This window comes from Rhinolophus ferrumequinum, chromosome 11 (assembly GCF_004115265.2).
Source record: "Rhinolophus ferrumequinum isolate MPI-CBG mRhiFer1 chromosome 11, mRhiFer1_v1.p, whole genome shotgun sequence".
Taxonomy (NCBI): Eukaryota; Metazoa; Chordata; class Mammalia; order Chiroptera; family Rhinolophidae; genus Rhinolophus; species Rhinolophus ferrumequinum.
In genome coordinates, this window is record NC_046294.1 from 11,293,471 (window position 1) to 11,316,456 (window position 22,986).

The following is a 22,986-nucleotide window of genomic DNA, read 5'->3' on the forward strand; positions in this document are numbered from 1 at the left end:
CAACATAATATCAATGTGTAGAAGATACAGAAAGAGCAATGTGGCTTTCCCAACAGGGAGAATTTTCCAAAGATAGAGTGTCCAGAAAGTCACCATCACATAAAGGATTAACACAGGGCCCTACATATGACAGTTCTGGAGGAACCACACACACCACAGTCCATGCAAGTGGCCTTGCCTGGAGTTATGCTGGCACAATGTAAGAAGCCATATGAGGCAGCCCTGGTGTATACCTGGATTATATGACAATTTATTGGTGACATTCTGGAATAGAAAGACTTCAGGTGGTTTCCCTTCCAGTCTTGATAGTCTAAGGTTCTCTGAGGTTCTCTCTCTTTAAGTTTCTCTTAAAGAGAACCCCAGACAATAAGCAAGCAAACTGGAAGAAATACTAACCCAAGGTTCTGTTTCAGGAGGGTTACAGAGATAGGTGAAAGCTCTCCATAGTAACTGCTAATTGTGGATTCGTAAGATGGTAAACATTTTCTTCTCTCTCTGAGCAGAGTCTATCTGAGATGTTCACCTAACATCTGTCACTGAAGATAGCAAAGGCCTTCATTTCTGGAATCTCCCATTCCAGTCTCTTTATCAGGCCGCTTAGCTACATTGAGTCTATGGCCAAAACAAATCTTCACTGTGATGGAGTCCATCCTGGGGCTTTCACGGATCACCCTGAACTGGCAGTTCCGCTCCTCCTGATGTTTCTGCGTTTCTATCTAGTCACTCTTCTGGGGTTGTGGGCGTGATCATTATAATCCAAATGGATACCCAACTCCACACCCCAAAGTGCTTTTTCCTGAGCCGTGTTGCCCTGCTGGATGCCTGCTATACCCTGTCATCAGCCCTGAGATCCTGGCCACACTGACCACAGACAAGATGGTCATCTCCTATGGCGGCTGTGCTGCCCAGTTGTTTTCTTCACCATCTGTGCCACCATGGAGTGTTACCTGCTGGCAGTGATGGCCTATGGCCTCTTTGTTGGCGTTAGCAACCCAATGTGGCGATGACTCCAGGCACCTGCAGGGACTTGTTGGCAGTGGCCTATGTCTGTGGGGTGTCAGGGGCCATCCTGTGTACCACATGCACCTTCACCCTCTCCTTCTGTGACAACAGTCAGATCAATTTCTGGGATCTCCCACTCCTGCTGAAGTTTACCTGCAGTTGTGTGACACAAAATGAGATTGTTAGTCTCTCTCTTTCTCTCTTTCTCTCTCTCTCTCTCTCTCTTTCTCTCTCTCTCTCTCTCTCTCTCTCTCTCTCTCTCTCTCTCTCTCTCGCTCTCTCTCTCATTTTTATCAAATTGATGTTCCTGGTCAGTGTCATGGTCACCTTGGTCTACTACATGCTCCTCATCAGAGCCATCCTGAGGGTGAAGTCTGCTGGTGGGCAAGCCAAGACCTTCTCCACCTGAAGCTACCACTCACCACTGTTGTCCTCTTCTTTGTACCAGAGAAGTAACTCAGGAAAACCCTCAGAGGAAGACAAGATCATGTCTGTCTTTTACACTGTGGTCATCCCTATGCCTAACCCCTTGATCTATAGTCTGAGAAACAAAGAAATAACAGCTGCATTAAGAAAAGTCATTGGTAAAATCCAGTTCCCAAGGGGTGTAGCTTTAGGTGATGGTGTTTCACCCTGATCCATCTTCTTGCCATTAAGAATGGACAGTAGGTGGCTTTCAGTGGCACCTGGGAAGTGGGCAAGAACCACCAGCTCTGTAGGGAAACTTCAGGTTTGGTGACATTTGTTTTGATGGCTCCCTCTACCTCTCTTTTCTGTCCCTCTCCCTCTTTAGTCCACCCATCAAATTTTCAGGGTTCTGGGGCTACTCTCTGATGCCACAGAGCTAAAATATAGCTTACTTGTAAATAAACTAATCAGTGCATCTGACCTCCCATTCCCCAACTCAACTACGCTTGAGTTCCCCAGTCCGTTATTCTTCGGTCTCTGTGCTCACTGATACTGATTTTCACTTTTTGTGAAAGGTTATAGTTGGGAATCATGCTAATGGGATGATAAGGGTGGTTTGTTTGTTTGTTTGTTTTTCTTTTATGGTAAGGATACCTGCCAACTCATTATGAGGAAGATAATGAAAAGAATGGGGAACCCAGTGGAATTTCCTGTTGGTACAGATTAGAGTAGCAGGGGGAGGGGTGCTTGCTTTTGGCTACTATTCCACTCATGTTTTCTCAGATGGTTCCTAATGTCTCCAAGACTCTAACATCTACATTTCAAGTGGCAATTCTCTACAGTCTGGACCTCCAATTCCTTTGTTTTTCTTCCTCCTGAAACAGTGAGAATATATAGAGTAGTATGATATAAGACTCAGACTAATTCTTTTTCATCCCATAGTTCATAACCAGTTTTCAAATAACCAATAACTCATGAACAGTGGTCTCTTGAAATGTGATGTCTAATAAAGGCAAAACTTTTACTTTTGACACACAGTAAATGGTAAGTAAGGCATGAGGAATTCAAGGTGGTGTGGTGGATGGTTGCTTCTAAAGGCACTAGAAGTTTAGTGCCTTTAGTTTCAAGAAATTTAATGGCATGAGACTAGTTTCAAGAAATGTAATGGCATGAGACTTCCTAAAATTTTTATCAAAACACAGAATAAAAATTGGGGACTATAGATTGTTATACTTTTAAAAATATCTTAACTCTGTCAGCATTAGGGCTGAGATCATGAAAAACAAAACCCAACATTTGAACTGTGGATGCCAAATTGTATTGCCAGGCAAATTACTTCACCTTTTCCATAGCTGAGTTTCTTAGCCACCTAGGCTTAAAGTTGTGGCAATAATTGAGAAAGAATGATACAGATACTGGAAAAGACTAACCACCCACTGGAATTGAAACATAGGGAAGACTTAGGTGGCTTAGACATGAGGATTTAGGGAAGGCTCATTTCTCCAGTCTAGGGTGGTGGTGAGAGAAATATTCTAGCAGCCACTGGTGTACCAACCGGTTGTGTTGTGGCCCATGGCACAGCACATGCCAGCAGGTTGCCCAATGGCAGGCTTATAAGAATAAATGAAAAATATGCAGAAAATTAAGAAGCATTGCAGTAGAGCATAGTCTGAAAGCTTTTGTTACAGTGGTTTGGTCAATTTTTGTATGGTACAAAGCCAGAGCAATATATTTTATTGTTTAGTATCCCTTTCATATTTTGCAATAAGCACTTTTCAGTAGCAATAAACTCAAAAAACAGACATGCATGATAGTCAAGAAAGTTGATGATGAACCTGTATTTTGCACAAGATGTTTGTCAGCATTTATCGTCCATTATGGGAGTCGGAGTGATGTCCATAAGGACTTGAAAAGTAGAAGATACACATCTGCTGAAGACCCATCAACACTTGCTTTCAAACACCATGCCTGACGATAATGGTTTATAATAGCAGGTGTGTTTACATTTCACTCTGGGAAGCATGACTTTTCATTCTATCAAAGGTAATTTAGCTCAACATTTCTTTCCCGCTTCTTATCCACCGGAAGGGGGATCAAATATATGGTGATGGAAGGAGAACTGACTCTGGGTGGTGAACACACAATGTAATTTATAGATGATGTGATACAGAATTGCACACCTGAAATCTATGTAATTTTACTAACAATTGTCACCCCAATAAATTAAAAAATAAATAAATAAATAAATAAATAAATAAAATAAAAAGTAAACGTAAAAATAAATAAATAAATAAATAAATAAATAAAAGGAAGGTGACAATGGTTAATGATGATGTACCTCCTTCTTAGGTCACTGGGGCTGTTTACAATGGAATTACCAGTGCCTGGTATATAACAAAAGCTCATTACTGTTAGTCGTTAATGCTGGTAACAATGATGATGGTAACAGTGTAAATCCGGAAGGAGCAGTGACTTTTGAGAAATGCCAGTTCCCAGGTGCCCTGGATAAACTTGCCCAGTCTAGAACGTGAGAGTTACCAAAGACTTTGAAGTAAAAGAATTTGTCTGCATATACCTGGTGGGACAGCTTCCTTACAGCAGGCTGGGGAGAGTCTGTGACAGCAGACCCCTGCACTGAGTAACCTGGGGAACCCGTAGGAAAAGGGGAGAGGGAGACGTTGGGGACGAAGAGAAAGCCACGTGCATTCATTCATGTGCAGCACAGCTAAGATATAGTAAGTGGATCCTGCTTAAAATCTAACTGGAGGGGAAAGACATGAGCTCAAACAGTCTGAGGTAGAAAGAGCTCAGCGATGACGTGCCATGGGGAGGCCCCGAGGGCTGGCACGCACCAGGAAGCAAGAACTCAATCCCGGCTTGAGAAGCAGAAATTAGGGAAGGCTTTAAGGGCTGGAACTCAATAGACAAACCATAGTTTGTTTAGTCTTTATGCTCCTCTGTGGGAAAACAAAATACTCTCTTCATTCCATGACTGTGTCTTACTTCAGTATTCACCTAAGCACGGCATCACCGATCATTGCCCTGACATGTCTTTTGCTAACAATTGGGTTTTAAAGAAACTTCCCACATCTTATGGGCACTCACTTGGTTCACTGGCCAGAAATCACACTCTGCATTGATTTAGCCACTGACCCCGCTGACCAAAAGCTTCGTATCCTTCCTTAGGTCCAGAGGGCTGAAGAGCCTCCAAGGCACGCAGACTCACCTAAGATGTTGATGTTACCTGCCCCTGACACTGAGTTTCCTTGTTAGTTTGCTTGAGGTGCATCTCTTTTCAATAGCAAGCAAACAGCTTTTGCTTTATATCCAATTTAAAAGTGTATATAATAGTTGAATTTTTACCCGATTTGAAAGTATCCATAATAGTCGAAATCTTTATTCCAGCTATTTTGTGTCAGGACAGCTCAGTCTTCCCCTCCATGCCCTTGAAAAGGCAAAACAAAGACAGCACACTCCAACGAGAATGTGATGAAGGGGCTCTTTTCAAAGGAGAGGGCAGCGTTAAGGGTGAAACACCCAGAGAGCAGCCACATTGGGAAGCTGTGTTCACCTGTGGGGCAGGAAGCAATAGGAGGACCTTCCTACCAGAGCTGTGAGCTCATGGATGAAGGCAGCCACTGCCAACCATGGCAGAGCGGAGAGGAATCTGGGGATTTGGGGACACTGAACATCCTGACCTCATTCTCCTCCCACCCCACCCCCAGTCTCCTGCGGGAAGAGAAAGGGCAGAGCATCCCTTTTACGTAGCCCATGGAGGAGGTCAGCCTACTGGGGCCCAGAGGATACAGACAGATGAAAAGTTTCTACTGGGCAAATAGAGAAGTGCACACTTTTCCTAACTAGGGTAATTTAACCTGCCACATTTACTCTGATTGCTGACATATTTGACGTTATTCTGCCCTCTTATAAATTTTCTATTTATTATACTTTGTCATACTTTGTATAACTTCTTAAAAAAATGAATTGGCTTCTCAGGCCTGAGCCACAGGCTTTGGAAGGGCCTGGGCATTACATATATCAAAAGCCAGAGAGAGAGAGTTTGACACAGGACAAAAACTGTATGATAGGACTTACATGATGAATCTAAAATAGACAAACTCATAGAAGCAGAGAGTTGAATGGTGGTTGCCAAGGGCTAGGGGGGAGGGGAAACAGGGAGGTGTCGTCAAAGGGCAGAAAGTTTTAGTTATAAAGATGAATACATCTCGTGTACAGTATAGTTCTATAGCTAACAATTCTGTATTACGTACTTAACAATCAGCTAAGGGGGTAGATTTTGTTACATGTTCTTATCATGCAAAAACATAACAATAAAAATAGATAAGAAGGCGGGAGGAAACTTTAGGACATGATAGATAGGTTTATGGCACAGACTGTGGTGATGGTGTCCCAGGCGTATATTCATCTCCACACTCATCAAGTTGTATATATTAATTATACACAGTATGTTTAAAAAAACGTTTTGAACAACAAAAGGCAAAGAGTTGAGGAACAAGGCCAAGTCACAGGGCAGCTGGGAGAGCATTTGAGGACGCCCAGCAGGGTGGGTGGTAGAATGTTCTGGCAGGAATTGGCAGCCCCTTTTCTTCCCCCAGATCAGCCATGGCTCTCGGCACCCCCAGTTCTCCAACCGTTTCCACTTCCCGTCCTTCCTATGCACAGTGCCCAGCAGCGCCCACCAGCCCTGGGTCCTGGCCAAGCTCTTGAGTCACTTTAACTGGACGTGGGTGGGCCTAGTGGGTTCTGACACTGGCAACTTTGAGTGGTTGGATCAGCAGTTGTGGATAGAGATTGGGCGCATGGTGGCTGTGTGGCCTTCTCAAAGAAGATCAGCAGCCAGGCCACCGTCAGCATCATGGCCACCGTCATCGCCTCCAGCCCTGCCGCCACTGTCATCATCTGTGACTTTTACCACTATCACTTCACGCTCATGGCTGAGGCCCTCTGGGAGAACATGACCAGATGGGAGTGGATCCTCTTCACCTCCTTCTCTTACAACCCCTCAGTGCTGGGACCCAAGGCCTTGGACATGCTGAACGGCAGCTTGAGCCTGTCTACACACGCAGGAATAATGCCCAGCTTTGAGGACTTCCTGTTGGCACTACACCCAGCCACATATCCAGGCAATAGTTTGGTGAGGAAGTTGTGGGAGGAGCTGCATGGATGCAGGTGGTCTGGATTAGGACCTTCCACCCAGAGTGACAATGAAGGGGCTCAGAAGTGCACAGGCTTGAGAATGTGACAGCTGTCCACCTGTCTGCCTTCCAAATTCCTGATCTGACAGCCACTTAACAAGCCTACCTGGCAGCCAAAGCTCTACTGGCCGCCTATCAGAACCTGATGTCCTGCTCCCCAGGACAGGGACCATTCCTGGGAGGCACCTGTGCCAGTGCATAGAACGCCAGGCCTTGGCAGGTGAGTAGCCCAGACCCTGTCCATCCAGCTTGCTGTGAGCAACAGACTAGCAGAGAGGCAGCGTGGTCTAATGAAAAGAGTACTGAATTTAGAGTCAAAGGAACTTGTACTCAGATCCCTCACTGTTCACAACATCAGGGTCTAGATCTAGAAGACAGAACTGGCTCCTACTAGTAATGAGAGTCAATTGTATAATTTGCATGAATTATGTAAGTTGCATGTTAAACCACAGAAATCAGTTTTAGGTCATTTTATCAGCATTTATGTAGTGAGGCTTCCTAAAAGTTGTAAGAGTAATACACTTTTTTTTTTTTTTTTTTTAGTAATATGCTTTTTTTTTTTGAAGGTTTTTTTTTTTTTTAATTTATTGGGGTGACAATTGTCAGCAAAATTACATAGATTTCAGGTGTGCAATTCTGTATCACATCATCCATAAATCACATTGTATGTTCACCACCCAGAGTCAGCTCCCCTTCCATCACCATACATTTGATCCCCCTCACCCTCATCCCCCACCCCCCAACCCCTTTACCTTCTGGTAACCACCAAATTACGTTCCCCAGATTAATTTTCAAGCCCGTGGCCATCCTATGGTCACCGATTGTCCTCCAATCCCCTCACCCTCACCCCCACCCCCCACCCCAGTAATATGCTTTTTAAGTGTTATTCTATGCCAAGTAATGCTCCGAGCCCTTTATATGTATTAATACATTGTATCTTTATGACAACCCTACAAGGCAGGTCCCATTTTTACTAATGAGAAAATTGAGAGGTGGAACAACATAGCCAAGGTCACACAGATGGGTCAAGGTAGAGTCAGGGATCACACCAGGCAACCTGGTCCAGGGTCTGGGCACTGGGCCACAGTCTTTACTGCCTCTCAGTGCTGAAGAATTACAGAAATATTTCAGAATTCTAGATGCAGCTCTGCCCCCAGCCAAGTGATTTGCTCAAACTCCCTCCTATAGTCTCATTGAGCTTCCAGAACCTAATTCAACAAATACGTGTTTATGCCACAAATATTTGCTAAGCAATTTTCATGCACCTTGGAGCAATGGGGGATACAGAAATGTACAAAATGTGTGCTTGCCCTCAAGGTATTTACACTCTAGTTGGAATGAGTAATAAATAATCATACTTACCAGTTATTAGAGGATATGGCATGAGCAGGAATGGGAAAGTGATCCTATTGGTTCAAAGCATGGGATAGACAAAGAAAAAAAACATTAGCAAGAAAAGGTTGGAAAGGTAAGTGGGAGCTCTATTAGAAATAACCTCAAAGGTCTTCTTAAAGAGTTCCAGGTTTCTGGAAAAGATCACAACCCCTTTTCTTAATCACAGAATCAAAGACAATTCCATTTTACTACAAACGTGCTCAAAGAGCCAGAAGGACCCACCCTAAGGTCCCTGGTGAGCTCCTGAAGGTACTCTGCCTGTCCTTCCTTTTCTGCTATGATTGCTCTTCCCAAAAGGAATCATAATGGAGCTTTGATAGTCACATGATCTGAGGTGCTCCCAGCTATGAAAAGTTTGGGATACATTGAAACATTCCTAGTCCTCAGTTCACATCTCCTTTTAATCAAGAACATTCTCACCCACACTGCTAAGAGGAACTAGGTAGTCCTTTGGAGGTAGGACTGAGCTTTGTATCCTAGCTACCAATCATGTCTGGCACGAAGAAGATGCCAAGTAATGTGTATGGATGGATGGTGGAAAACTGGATACATGGAGACACTCACCACAGATTAACACCATCTTGGGAGATGTTCTGCTCCTAACCAGTTTCTTTCCTTTACTTTCTGCCCCTGTCTCAGGTGCTCTATTACATTCAGAAGTTTCACTTCACCACCAGAGCCCAGGATGAGGTTTTCTTCACCAAAGATGGGGAGATGCTGGGACATTTACATTAAAAACATCTACATCCTCCCAGACCAGAGACCAGAGATAGCAATTGTTAGACATTTTGACTTCAGAGCACCTCCTGGAAAAGAGATGCTGACGAATGAGAGTGCTATTATCTGGGCAGAAGGACTCTCAAAGGTAAGGACTCTCGACAGTGAGAGCTGAGAACTCCATACGGACAGAGCCACACAGCACCTCCCACCCCCAAGCACCCCGCAGTATTTGTTATGTTGAGCTGACTTAGGGTACTGGGTCAAAGGGAGGGCAGGGTAGGCTATTGACTTACACAACTCTGAAGCTGTCTGGCAAATAAAACCTTCCTAAACCTCTCCCTGCCTCCCAAAACAAAGGAGCCTGAAATGGTAAAGGTAATCAATGAGCAAATAGGAAAGGAAATTTTACATAATTGCTGATTCAAGTTTATCCTGAGATAGCTAACGTGTGCACCTGGCTGTCTTAGTCTTGCAGCATTATGTCAAGAGATAGACAACTGATGCCAAGCTTTTACACAATGGAGAGAAACCCATGGAACCCCATTAGTCCTTTCCCAGACCCCTAAGTATCTAGAGTCATGAGGTGGGGACTTCTCATTTATATGTGGTTGCATCTCAACTATCACACCATGCCTCCTGCAGTTGTCTCCAATGTATCTAGGTGGGATTAAACACTCCTTTCTCTGCACATCTAAAGCATTTTCCACATGCCTCTATAATAAGAGTAAGAAAATTCTGACAGGTATAGTATGTTTTTCCCTATCTTCAGCGATTTCAAACTGTTTCCCTCTAGTCTCACGTTAGTCTGCCTTATCTTTTTCCATTCCTGTGACCATCACACCTCAATGTCCAAATTCCCCACCCTGGGAGAAGAAAACTAGGTGGCTGATGAGTAAGGGAGCAGAGCAGAGTTCCAGGGAAGAAAGGAGCACGATTGCTCCATAGACAAAGAGGGCTGGACCCTGGCTGTTGGGGTCCACCCTCAGTACTGGTTCAGGTATCTTCTCTCACTTCCCTTTTCCTAGACCACAGAATCTTTTCATCAGATCTTTTAAGAAAATTCATTCTCCAAGCAGGTTTTCTCAACTCAAAGTGATTTTGCCTCCCAAGGGACATTGGCAATTATTTTCTTGTTGTTGTTGTCACAGCTTGGGAGGATGCTGCTGGCATCCAGTGGATAGAGGTCAGGGACCCTGCTAAACTTTTCTAGTGTTTGCAGTCGTTGTTTCTGCTCCACTGTTGGTGCCTCAGTTACGTTTGGGTTGGAGGGAAAATGAGACCCTTGAAATAAAAATAAAGGGATTTGGTGAGCCCAGAGTGGAAGACCAACTCCACACACCTCAAAATATTATCCCGCCTCATTAGCATTTGCTCTGCACTCACAGTGCTCCAGGCACTGCAACGTGGGCTTCACTTGCATTATCTCATTTAATCTTCACACAATCTCCCAACTAGATAGGATGGGTAGTACCCCATTTTACTGAAGAGAAAACTGAAGTTTAGAGAGGTTAATCACCAGGTCACCCAGCCCACAAATGACAAAACCAGAATTCCAACCAACAGCTAGGGACCAACCCTTTGTCTGAGGAGCAGTAACGCTCATATCTTTCTTCTCGTCAAGACATCCTGCCCCACCCCCCACCAGACTGAGAAACCCTGAGAGCTTGTTTTTACCTGCTGCTGCTTCCCTAATACCCAGCACAGAACCTGATACACGGACAGCAATGATAACTATTTGAGCAACAAAGGGAACGAAGAGAAAGAGGAAAGAAGGAAGGAAATAAAGAGGGTTTTAACTTTTTAAAAGGGACAGGGAACCAGTAATCGAGAATGATGCTACCAATTCCTCTAAGATCTGGTTGCACAGACGCCATCCCATCTTCCCTACAGTCTCCGCAATGCGCTCTCTCTCTCCTCTCATGTGTAGGGCCCCTCCTCCATCTGCAGTGACAAATGTCCTGTGGGAACCAGGAAGTCAGTTCTACCTAGCAAGTCAAACTGCTGCTACAATTGCATTCCCTGCCCCAGAGGAGAAATCGCCATGACACCAGGTAAAGAAGGAGACTGGCCTTTGGTCAGACGGTGGCCAGCCAGCAGCCAGGGTAGGCTTCACCTCAAGGGAAGATTCCTTTAATGGGAAAGAAAATTCCAGGGAAGAGGAAATCAAAAAGATGATGTGAATGTTTCCTTCCCACGTACTACATTAAAGCCATTTACGGCTATACGTTCATTCTTTCTTTCATCAACCACGAGTTTGTCCAAATTCTGTGCCTAGTTTAGTGTCGGAAACATGATAGGCATTCCATAAATATTGAAAATAATATCCCCAAGTGATTAATCTGTTTTTCACTACCATGTCATTCATTCAACAAATATCCACTGGCGCCTACTGTATGCAGCCACTGTGCTGGGTACAAGAGTGGTAACAACAAGTAAGACACAGCACCTGGACCACAGAGTTCATGATCTCTTAAAGGAGAATGATCATGGTACAAGGAAGAAAGTAGGCTACAAGGTCAAATCAATTGCTTTAATAAAAGCAAAAGCGTTGAGCCATGAGAGCACAGAGAAATAATCCTAATGGCTTCACTGGAGGGGGTGGCGTGTGGTATTGCCCTGAGCAACACGTGGGGCTTCAAAGGCAATAATAAAGCGTGATAAGGATAGTCCAGGCCAAGGACTAAGTTAGTAAAAGCTCAAGGCATGAAAGCAATAAAGAGCCGAGAGTGGCTTGAGTATAGACTGTGACGGGCGATGTAGGAAGTAAGGGGCCGATCAGAGAGGGCCTGACTTGGCAGGCTCTGGAGCGTGGACTCTATTCTGTAGGAAATGTGGAGCCACTGAATTACTTAAGGAGAGAAGCAGTGACCTTTCAATCTGTGTTTGGGGGAGATTAATAGGCCAGGGATGTACTGAAAAGGCAAGAGATTGGATCAGGAAGACGAGTTTCAGGATCCAGGTCACTGTTGAAGCCACAGGTTTGGACAAGGTCTCTTCTCACACTGGAACTCTCGGTGGGGGAAAGGTGGGGACTTTGAGGATACCTTTGCCCATTTAAAGAGAAGGCACTTCTGGATGAAGCTGAGGAGGACAGAAACTATAAATAAGACATCCTTGAAATTGGAAATTAGAAGGACTTGGAGTCAAAATATCTAGGAGCCTGGAGCTATAACCAAATCAAGGAAAGGGGTTAAATGAAAAAGTATAACTGATCCAGAACTCCAGTCACAAAGCCTGTCCTTAAAATCACTATAGAAAGCAAAGCTCTGGTAAGTTCTATCAAAACAGTGATTTAGAAAAAGGTGGCTCAAAAAAAAGTCTGTGTACCTAGTAAGCACCTCCATAAACATTCCTTAAATAAAATAAGCTGATAAATGAATAAATGCATAAATAAATTAGCTGTGACTATGAATTATGACACTGCCACTGTAGCTGTTCAATTCAAAGGGATGAAGCCTAGATAGGAATTAGTTTCCATCGGTTGTTGGGTCAGCCATTCCACTATACTATAGTCGATGCATGATAAGCAGCTGCTGTCAGATTCGCTGACATCTGTGTCTTTAACCCTGAATCTGACAACATCAAGCCATCTGGAAGGCCGCTTGCAACGGGACCAAAGTACACCGAGCCTGCAGGAAAAGCCATCACAAGTCGTATAACTACTTGGCCACAGGAAAGTTCCCAGAAGTTTCCCACTCTGTTGTCTGACCCAGTTTCTCTTTCTCCCTTCAGATGGTGCTGTTTGTGAGAAGTGCCCTGAGGACCAGTGGCCCAATATGGACAAGAGTCGGAGCATCCCCAAAACCCTTGGCTTCTTGCCCTACCGTGAGCCCTTTGGCACAGCGCTGGCCGTCGGCACCGCCCTGCTCTTCCTCATTGCCCTGGCTGTCTTAGGCATCTTCATCTGGCACCACCACACCCCCAGTGTCCGATCCAATAACCACCGACCCAGCTACCTTCTGCTGTCCTCCTTGGCCCTCTGTTTCCTCTGCCCCTTCCTGTTCATTGGTCACCCAGGACACCTCACCTGTGCTATGCACCAGGCAGCTTTCAGGGTGACCTTCACCATCAGCGTGTCCAGTGTGCTGGCCAGGCCTGTCATGGTGGTGGCAGCCTCCCACACCACCCAGCCACACACACAGCTTAGGAAGTGGACGACTCCAGCTCTCCCAGCACCCTCCCTATCGTCTGTTCCCTGGGTCAGGCTCCCTTGTGTATAGACTGGATGACCGGGTGGCCCCACAGTCTGTAAACACTACGGAGCCGGGGTCCACGGTGACTATAAAGTGTGACGAGGGCTCCTTGGCACTGTTCTGTGCCCTGCTGGGTGACCTGGGCTTTCTAGGCCTGCTCAGTCTGCTGGTGGCCTTCCCTGCTTGCCGGCTGCCTGACATCTTCAGTAAAACAAAGCATATCCCTCTCAGCATGCTGGTCTGCTCCTGTGTCTGGGTGACCTTCATCCCCGCCCACATCAGTGAGCAAGGCAAAGACACAGTGCCATGGAGGTCTTTGCCATCTTGGCATCAGGAGCAGACCTCATGTCCTGCCTCATCCTTCTCTGTCCTGAAAAGAACACAAAACAACAAATGCTTGGCAGGCATCGTCTCAAGTGAGAACATCCGAAATGGACTCTAGGGAGTGCTCCTTTCTCAAGGATACCTTCCGTCAACTCACCACAAAACCCTCCTTCCTCTGAGCCTGTCCCACTGCTGGGAACCCTCTTAGTCACTTAGCTGCTTCTATTTTGTGTTTCATTCTATCCGAGGGAGATGAGACAACTTTGCAAATAACATTGCCCTTGATGGAAGCATCTGGTCTAATTCATCCCTCAGCCGGTGCCTGGTACATTGGCTTCACCAATGACTGTGAAGCCACCAAAGTTGTTCGATGAATTAATTAATTAACTTACATAAAGTTAGCATTGGGAGAGATCTCTAAGAGGAGGCAGCAAGGTAGAGTGATTGCAGGGAGTCAAGCAGACCTGGTGCCAATCTGCCTGGCTCCTCCCTGCTGTGGTATGAACCTGATCATGTGGCTTAACCTCTCTGAGCCTGAGTTTCCTCCAATGTAAAATGAGACGAAGCCTTCCTCTGCAGGCCATTGTGATGATGAAATGAGAAAATGTGTGAAAGTGCTCAGCACATATTAAACGCTCAGAACTAGTGCATTTAAAATCATCCCTTTTGCAGATAAGGGAACTGGTGCCAAGAATGAAGGCCAGTTTGCCCAGGACATCATTTTGCAGAAGAGTCAAATGAATAAATTTCAAGGCCTAGCTCAGCCATGACTTTGGGCAAGCTACTTCTCCATACCTCAGCTTCCTCACACATAGGGGGATAATAGCACCAACTTTGTGGGGTCGTTAATGAGGAACAAATTAATTAATGTTAATAAAGCATTTAGAATAGTATCTGGCTCATAGTAAGAGATAAACAAGTACCTTTAAATAGTTCAATAAAATTATACACAGTGGCAAACCTGCATCTCTTGATTCATTGCTGAATAACTGAAACTTTTATGAGACCCTTGCTCCAAACCAGCTCCTGGGGAGGGGCCTTCAGACAAGTTTACACGTAGTCCTCACAAGCGGAGAGCTTATGATCTAACATTCCCAACCTAACCTGACCGGAGACTGTTTTATAAGAAGTAGATAACCTGAACCAGCTCTGGTTAGCTGCTTCTCTTGAGATAGATGAGGGCAGGCGACGGTCACAGTCCCAGCTGAGCAAACACTAGGAGCCAAGTCTGCTCGAAATGAAGCCCCTCCACTCTCAAAAGAGTGTGAGGATGTTAATGAAGCCCATAAAACACTGGGCATCCGTTAATTAAGTGGCAGTGCCCCTAGACTGCTCCCTGGGGAGGGACGGAGCTGAATGGTGTTACACAAACTGTATCAAGGCCTCCACATTTCTAGGTAATGAGATCCATCTTAAGTTCCTGACAAAAGGAGTCTACAGTGATCCTGCCTTGCCATGGCTGGCCAACAATGTTATTCAGACCAATGACTGTGAAGCCACCAAAGGAAACAATAATATAGATAAAGAAGACTCAATTTAGATAAACGGAGAGCTGTAGCATTCCATAGTCAAAGCCAGCGTTTCCACAAACGCGCCTTAAAAATAAACTGCTAAGGAGTTGGTGCGTGAAAATGGAAAAGCAAGGGACTAACCAATGACTAAAAATCCTGAAAAAAAGAAATGAGAATACCAGCACAGGTGCAAGAGATAAAAGAACATGGCACCATAGAAGGAGAGCCAGGTGGGCCTCAGTGAAGTAGACCCATATCAGAACCTTTGACAATGTGACATAATGGTACACGACAAACTGTGGAGTTCTGATTTCAGAGGGTACCTCCAGTCATTCTCACCAAGTCCCAAAGGACCTTCTCTAAGATAGTAACGAGGTAGTTCATTACCAACAATTAAGTCAATATCCTGTATCCAGAATGGCTAAAGCAACATAAACAGCACTCCTTACAGAACTCTGTCTTGATTCTGTCTGGAATTACCCCTGTGACATTCTCTGGGTACCAACGAAGCTGTGTCTATGTTAAGCCAACACTCTCCATGACTATGTTTCACTCTATGCATAAATATACTCCCAAAGATGGAATGATATTCTCAAAAATTCCCTACTTACAAAAATATGCATTTTCCCTGACATGATTTCAAAATTTATCTTTAGTAGGAGTGGCTTTTAAAACTTCCACTTTCAATACTTTAGCATGATACCCATATCATACACCTCACCTGGCACGCTCCCGCCCCCCCCACCCTATCCCCCGCCCCAGGTTCTGGTAGATAGGTCTGCTTTTGAAGGGAGTAATTGTTTTTATAATGTAAATAATCACACTCACAGAGTTGTGGTGTTTTTTTTCCAATTTAATTCCTCATATCAGATTTTATTAAAGAAACATTCACTTTTACATGTATAGGATCCTCTCTAAGAGTATGCCTCAGAGTTTTTACCGTTTTATGTAATTTATCTCAAAATATAGGTTTCTTTGTCAAGAAGCGTAAGATTGTAAGTTTTGTTGATACTTCCACAGAGATTTTCTCAGCATAGTTCTCAAAATCCAGAAAGTACTCCCTGTTGCATTTGAATTGAAGTCTTTCTGCTAGCGTAAATGAGAACTGCGTAATGTGTGATGGTTAAATTTATGTGTCAACTTAATTGGGCTCAGGGATGCCAAGGCAGCTGGTAAAACATTATTTCAGGGTGTGTTTGTGAGGGGGTTCTGAAGAGACTCCCATTTAAGTAAATAGACTGAGTAAAGAAGATGGTGCTCATCAACCCGGGGGGCATTCTCCAATCCGCTGAGGAATTGAGTGAAACAAAAAGGCAAAAGAAAAAAGAAGAGCAAATTTGCTCTTGACTTGAGCTGGGACATCCATCTTCTCCTTCCCTCAGATATTAGTGCTCCTGCTTCTCAGGTCTTCCATTTCAGACTGAATTACACCACTGTTTTTCTTGGTTCTCCAGCTTGTAGATGGCAAGTCACGGGACTCCTCAGCTTCCACAATCGTGTGAGCCAATCCTCTTATATACAGAGGGTGTCAAAAAAAAACGTATACACATTTTAAGAAAGGAAAAACTATTAAAATTGTAATACTCAATACATACCAAAAACAAAAGATGAATACAAGTCACGTTTGACTTCTGCAATGACAAGAGGTGCACAAAGTGGTTACCATCAGCGCCCAGACACTTCTGATTACGATGAAATACTGCTTGAGCAACGCTGACCAAAGTGTCCACTTGTATACATTTTTTGGCACCCCTGGTATATCTATAAATATATATCTATATGGACATACAGATATCTCCTATTGATTCTGTTTCGCTGGAGAACTCTGACTAATACATGTTTTGCCCTCTTTCTATCAGCCAGCAACCTAACAGTCAAATTCATTTTGTGTTCAAATCTACTCAGGTCAGGTGCCTGAAAGTATCTACTTCTTTTATTTCATTCAGATGAATTCTTATATTTGATTCTGAAAAGTTCTCAACTTTGTACTGTCCTGGTATCTTTCTGTCATCCGAAAGAATATAAAGCACATTATTGATAAAATATTCAATAAATAATGGTTTTTCAAAACTTGTGATTTGTGCCCTTTCTGTTAACTATTAAAAATGCAACTGCTAAGATCCTGGGGCAGAGCGGGGTGGGGGGCGCGGGGGCAGGTAGAGACGGGGATGCTATGGGTAACATCATGTAATCTGCTCATTACTGGCCAATTTAGAAACACAGTCACAGGAAATCTGTCCTTCCACTCACCCAGTCCCAAGCTCAGCAATTTACTCGTCCACATACTATAGTTCCTTGAACCAAATAATGATTGTAAATGTCTTCAGGAAGGCAACTATTAGGTTGGTGCAAAAGTAATTGCAGTTTAAAAGGTTGAAAAAAAAAAATTGCAAAAACCACAATTACTTTTGCACCAAACTAATATCTACACGTAGGGAACTATTTGAATTGTAATTGTCTTGTGAAGTCTTATTCCAAGTGAGCTGACTTTGCCATGGAGATCATCTTAAATCAACTTTCAAAGAACCATGTAGTATAGAGAAAGGATCATTCTATATTTCAAATAAGAGAATGTAAGTACAAAGAAGATAAGTGCATGGATAACATGGAAAATCAGATGTGACTCTGGGGACTTTCTGGTAGAAATTGCTGGTTGTCTACCAAAATTTGTTCTCCTCTTTTTCCACAGTAACTAAATTGTGGCTGAGTATCTGGCTGCCTAGCTATGGATTATTTTTAACACCCTTGCAATTAGTTATGATCTATGGCTAACTTCTCACCAACACAGGTGAGTGGAAATGATGATTGCTATATGTACTGGAGAAACCTTAAGACACAATATGTGTCTCCTCCATGCTCCATCCTCACCCTTCCTGTCCCCTGGGGCCCAGTGCTGACCATGTATGAGGTCTGACAATTAAGTTTGCGAACTCATCCTAGGAAAAAGTACTACATACCTGATTGCTGAATATCACTATGGTCATCTTCAAAATACACCCTTTGGGAAGCTATGCAGTGATGCCAGCACCTGGTCCATGCTTTAAAGAAATTTTGGAACTCTTTTTCTGAAATGGCCATCAGAGCTGTCGTCATATTACCCTTGATGTCTTGAATGTCATCAAAATGTCTTCCTTTCAATATTTCCTTTATCTTCAGGTAAAGTAAAGAGTCATTGGGAGCCAAATCAGATTAGTAGGGAGGGTGTTCCAATATAGTTATTTGTTTACTAGCTAAAAACTCCCTCACAGACAGTGCCATGTGAGCTGGTGCATTGTCGTGATGCAAGAGCCATGAATTGTTGGTGAAAAGTTCAGGTCATCTAACTTTTTCATACAGCCTTTTCAGCACTTCCAAATAGTAAACTTGATTAACTGTTTGTCCAGTTGGTAGAAATTCATAATGAATAATCCCTCTGATATCAAACAAGGTTAGCAACATCCTTGCAACAAGTTTGTGAACTTAATTGTTAGGCCTCATAAATAACAAAAAGGCCCTCCATTGGGAGTTGGCAAATGGTCTCTGTCACTACTCAACTCTATCATTATAGCACTAAAGCAGCCATAGATAATTCATATGCTGTGCCTCTGTTCTAATAAACCTTGATTTATGACACTGAAATTTTAATTGTATAAAATGTTTTTGTGCCATGAAATATTATTGTACTTTGTTTTAAAGCATTTTAGAGTATTAAAACCATTCTTAGCTCACAGATCATTAAAAACAATTGCAGAGCAGAATTTGGCCCACAGGTCTTATGTTGCCAACATTCTAGGAGAAATTGACCCCACAGGATGGAAGGAACTTGGATCCTTACATGCCTGTTGAGCAGAGCCACCCACCAGCCTAGAGCGCTCACCTTAGAGTCTTGCAGGAAAGAGAAAATCTCCTTCATTATTTAAGCTACATTATAGTTAGGTCTCTCTTGTTATAACAGATCAGCATTTTACTTTAACTAATACGTAGTCCACAACTCCTGACTACCCAGGCCACTGTACAATTCTATAGTCCTTACCATTCTCCTTCTAAAGCCAAAGAAAGAAAACTGGATCCCACTTGACCCCTCATTGACCTTTCCAAGACTTGAGGGAAACGGCTCTACTCAGAGCTCCCTTCACCTCCTTGTTGCGAAGACTATAGATGAGAGGGTTGAGCATTGGTGTAACAATGGAGTAGAAGACAGACACCACCTTGTTGAAGTTGATGGAGGAGGCCACTTTCGTCCGGACGTACATAAAGAAAAGAGTGCCATAGAAGAGGCTCACCACCGTCAGGTGAGCTGCACAGGTGGAGAAGGCCTTCCGGCGCTCAGCCGCTGAGCGGATGTGCAGCAGCGTCCAGACAATGTTGCCGTAAGACACAGAAATGACTGCAGAAGAGGTCAGGAGTACTGCCAGAGAGACCAGGAAGTCTACAGTCTCCTTCAGGGTGACATCCGAGCAAGACAAAGCCAACAAGGGTGAGGCATCGCAGAAGAAGTGGTCGATGACATTGGGGCCACAAAATGTCAGCTGGGACATGAGGTAGATGGGCAAAATGGGTATGAGGAAGCCCACCATCCAACAAGCACCAGCTAGACGGATGCAGGTGCCCCACGATACCAAGGCCCCATATCGGAGAGGCATACAAATAGCCACATAGCGATCATAGGCCATGGCAGCCAGCAGGAAACATTCAGTTGCCCCAAAGAAGGTGAAGATGAAGAGCTGGGACAGGCAGCCAACATAGGAGATATTCTTGCCTCCATCTACACCAATAAAACCAGCCAGCATCTTGGGCACCGTGACTGAGGTGTACCCGATTTCAAGGCAGGACAAGTGTGTCAAGAAGAAATACATGGGTCTCCGTAGCTGATGGTCCAAACCCACCACCAAGATGATGGCCAAGTTCTCCACCAAGGTAAACAGGTACATCGTGAGGAAGAGTGTAAAGAAGAGGAGGTGTGCTTCATGCACCCCAGCAAAGCCCACCATGACAAACTCTGTTACGTGGGTCCAGTTTTGGGAATATGGCTGCATATTGGGAATGAGAGCTCAGTAGACTCATAGTCTTATGGATAATGACAACTCAAAGAGAAACTGTGAGGATGTTGGACTGGAATATCTTCCACTTCAGAAGGGGGAAATGAAGTCAAGACAGTCTACCCTCAGAGAATTTATAGTCTTTGAGGTCCACAAAAAATAGACATTTCAGTAGAAAATGAAAAATGCTAGATAGAAATAAGACAGGATATTATGGGAAGAAATAGAGAGGAAGCTCAACTAGTCTTGACGAACCAGGGAAATCTTCCTGGAGGAGGGGCTGTCTAAACTTGAACCTGAAAAATAAGTATAAGGTAGTGAGATAAAAGACATGGAAACAACCAAAATGATCTTTGATAGATGATTAGTAAAAGATGTGGTACATATACACAATGGAATACTACTCTGCCATAAGAAAAGATGAAATACTGCCATTTGTGGCAACATGGATGGATCTTGAGATTATTATGCTAAGCGAAATAAGTCAGACAGAAAAAGTCGCGAACCATATAACTTCACTGAAATGTGGGATATAAAATGGAAAGCAGGGCCAGCCCAGTGGCTCAGGTTGTTGGAGTACTGTGCTCCTAATGCCAAGGTCGCCGATTCTATTCCCACATTGGCCAGTGAGCTGCACCCTCTACAGCTAAGATTGTGAACAATGGCTCTCCCTGGAGCTGGGCTGCCGTGAGCAGCTGGAGGTTGGCATGAGCTGCCCTTGTGCTGCAGCGGGTTGCTATGTGCTGCCCCGGGCTGCAGTGCTGCCGTGGACTACCGCTGCCAGGAGGGGTTGGTGGCCAGCGTGAGTGGCCGGCAGACAGCATAAGTGGCCAGCAGCCGGCGAGAGCTACCGTGAGCTACTGTGAGCAACCTACCCACAACTGGCGACCGAATGCCTGGGGGGGACGGGCGGAGCACAAGGCTCATAACACCAGCATGGGCCAGGGAGCTGTGTCCTACACAACTAGACTGAGAAACAACGGCTTGAACCAAAGTAGGGGTTGGGGGAGGTGGAAGACGGGGGGGGGGGGGGGGGGATTTAAAAAAAAAAACAAAACGAAAGCAACAAAGGAACAAGACAAACAAAGAAACAAAAACACATAGACACAGACAACAGTTCAGTGGTTACCAGAAGGGAAGGGGGAAAGGGGGATGGTAGAAGAGGGTAAAAGGGGTCAAATATATGGTGATGGAAGGAGAACTGACTCTGGGTGGTGAACACAAAATGTGATATACAGATAATGTGTTATAGAATTTTACATTTGAAATCTATGTAATTTTACTAACCATTGTCCCCCAATACGTTTAATTTTTTTCAAAAAAAGATAGCAAAGTAGAGAGGCATAAGGATAAAGTCTCAGACACCAGTGAGAACACTGTGCATTTGAGAAACTTCAAGCAGATCTAGTTTACCATAGACGTTAGAGCTTGGCTTCTGGAGCAAGCACACCTGGCTTCAAATACAAAAGAACTTAATTAACGAGTTGTGGAAATGTAAATTGGATAACTCTTCTAAAGCACTTAGCATTCTGTTTAGGTCAATAAATACTGGGAAATTTTACCTGTTGAATGTCCTGTAAGAGTATGGAGGGAAGGGGACTACTGTGAAGCTTGTGGAGTAAGCTAGGACCACATCGTGAGAGCTAGTAACCAAGTTAAGAGAGAGGACCACGCTTCAGTGTGAGGCCAGTAGAGAGCCTTGAAGAGTTTTCAGCAGGGGAGCAAAGCTGTGCTTCCTGACCTTCAGATGAGGATAATGTGCTGTGCTGAGGCAAGTTTGGAGGTAGGAAGGCCAGACTGAGGGGTTGTTGCAAGTACAGCATGGAGATGATGGCCGTCGTCACTAGGCATGGAGAATGAACAGCGGTTAAGAGAGAGAATCCACAGGACTGAGTTTGAATGCAAGTGCCAACGTGAAAGATGTGACCATGGGTGAATCACTAAATAGTTTCAGTTTTTAAAACAGATAATATGAAAAGAGGTCCCAAAAGACAAACTCCTATCTCGTTTTGGGATTAAACAAGAGAATATAATGTCTCCATTACTGTGGCGGTTTCAAAATAAAACCTAAAAATTTTGACGCTCTACCCATTAAAAAGTGAGGTCTGTGGCCACTCCCCTTGAATCTGGGCTTTGTGACTGCTTGTCAATGGAATAAGATGGAAGTGATGCTGTGCCAGTTTTCAGGCCCAGCGTATAAGAAACTGTTTCCTCTTCCTGCTTCTTGGAACCCAGCCACCATGATGTAAGGAAGCCCAAGCAGCCTGCAGAATGGCTCCAGTGGAGGGACTAAGGGTCCCAAGCCCTCAGCCCTGGCTGAATTCCCACTGACGGCCAGCGCCAACATGCCAGCCAGGTGAAAGTGCCTTCTGAGAACTAGGTCCCTTCCCCCAGTTGAGCTGTCCCAGCTGACGCTGAGCCCTCCCCAGACTGCAGATTTGTGAGCTAAATAAATGATTGTGGTTATTTTAGGCCACAAAGTTTTGGAGTGGTTTGTTAAGCAATAATAGATACCTAAAACAGTTACATACTAGTTCTATAACCTCGGGTACATTATTTAATATCGCTGATCCTTTTGGAGGAATATAGTGTTTTGCCTACAGTCCAAAATGCCTGGACTGAAATTTGAATCCAGGTTTGCCAGAATCTAAAACCCTTGCTCTTTCCCAATAAATTATTAAGCAGGTTCCCTCTGGCTTCAACATTCCATGATTTCCTGGCAATGAAAGCATGTAGAGATGCAAAATCAGAAATAAACAAGGACAAAGGCTTCAGGTTCCTGCGTGAGTCTTCACCCTGCCTAAGGCCTTGCCCGAACATCCCCACAATGGGTGGTCTATAAACACTGGCTTCCCGGCCGAAAAACGCCATTGCAGCCCCAGATGCTTCAAGGTTCTCGGTCCCAGGAAACTTCGGGCCACAATTCCTATCCATATCCCCCCTTCGCTATTTGGCTTATAATGCAGCAGCCTAGGAAGAGTGCTCACTCAGCCCAGGTGCACTTCCTCAGAGATACTCACTGCCTTGACTGGACTCTGTTACAGACACAGGCAGTCTGCACTCTAAAGCTTTCTGAAGTGTCCCTTCTTTTTTCATAGTCATTAAGAGCATGAGATTCAGCATCCAAACAGAACTGGGATCAAGCCCCAACTCGGCAATTTACTAGCTTGGAGGCCTCATCCATGAATTGTTGCTATTA

The 22,986-nt window shown here is 44.3% G+C and overlaps 1 protein-coding gene and 1 pseudogene across 1 annotated transcript; one reads left to right on the plus strand and one right to left on the minus strand.

The window, feature by feature from the left end:
• The first annotated feature begins 614 nt into the window (after positions 1-614).
• On the plus strand, positions 615-1,411 carry LOC117031058 (olfactory receptor 9I1-like; annotated as a pseudogene).
• A 17,403-nt stretch (positions 1,412-18,814) lies between these two features.
• LOC117031196 (olfactory receptor 6Q1) lies at positions 18,815-19,797 on the minus strand. The gene has a single exon (XM_033121613.1). The coding sequence runs from the start codon at positions 19,782-19,784 to the stop codon at positions 18,831-18,833; it is 954 nt and encodes a 317-aa protein (XP_032977504.1). The 5' UTR covers positions 19,785-19,797; the 3' UTR covers positions 18,815-18,830.
• Positions 19,798-22,986: the final 3,189 nt, after the last annotated feature.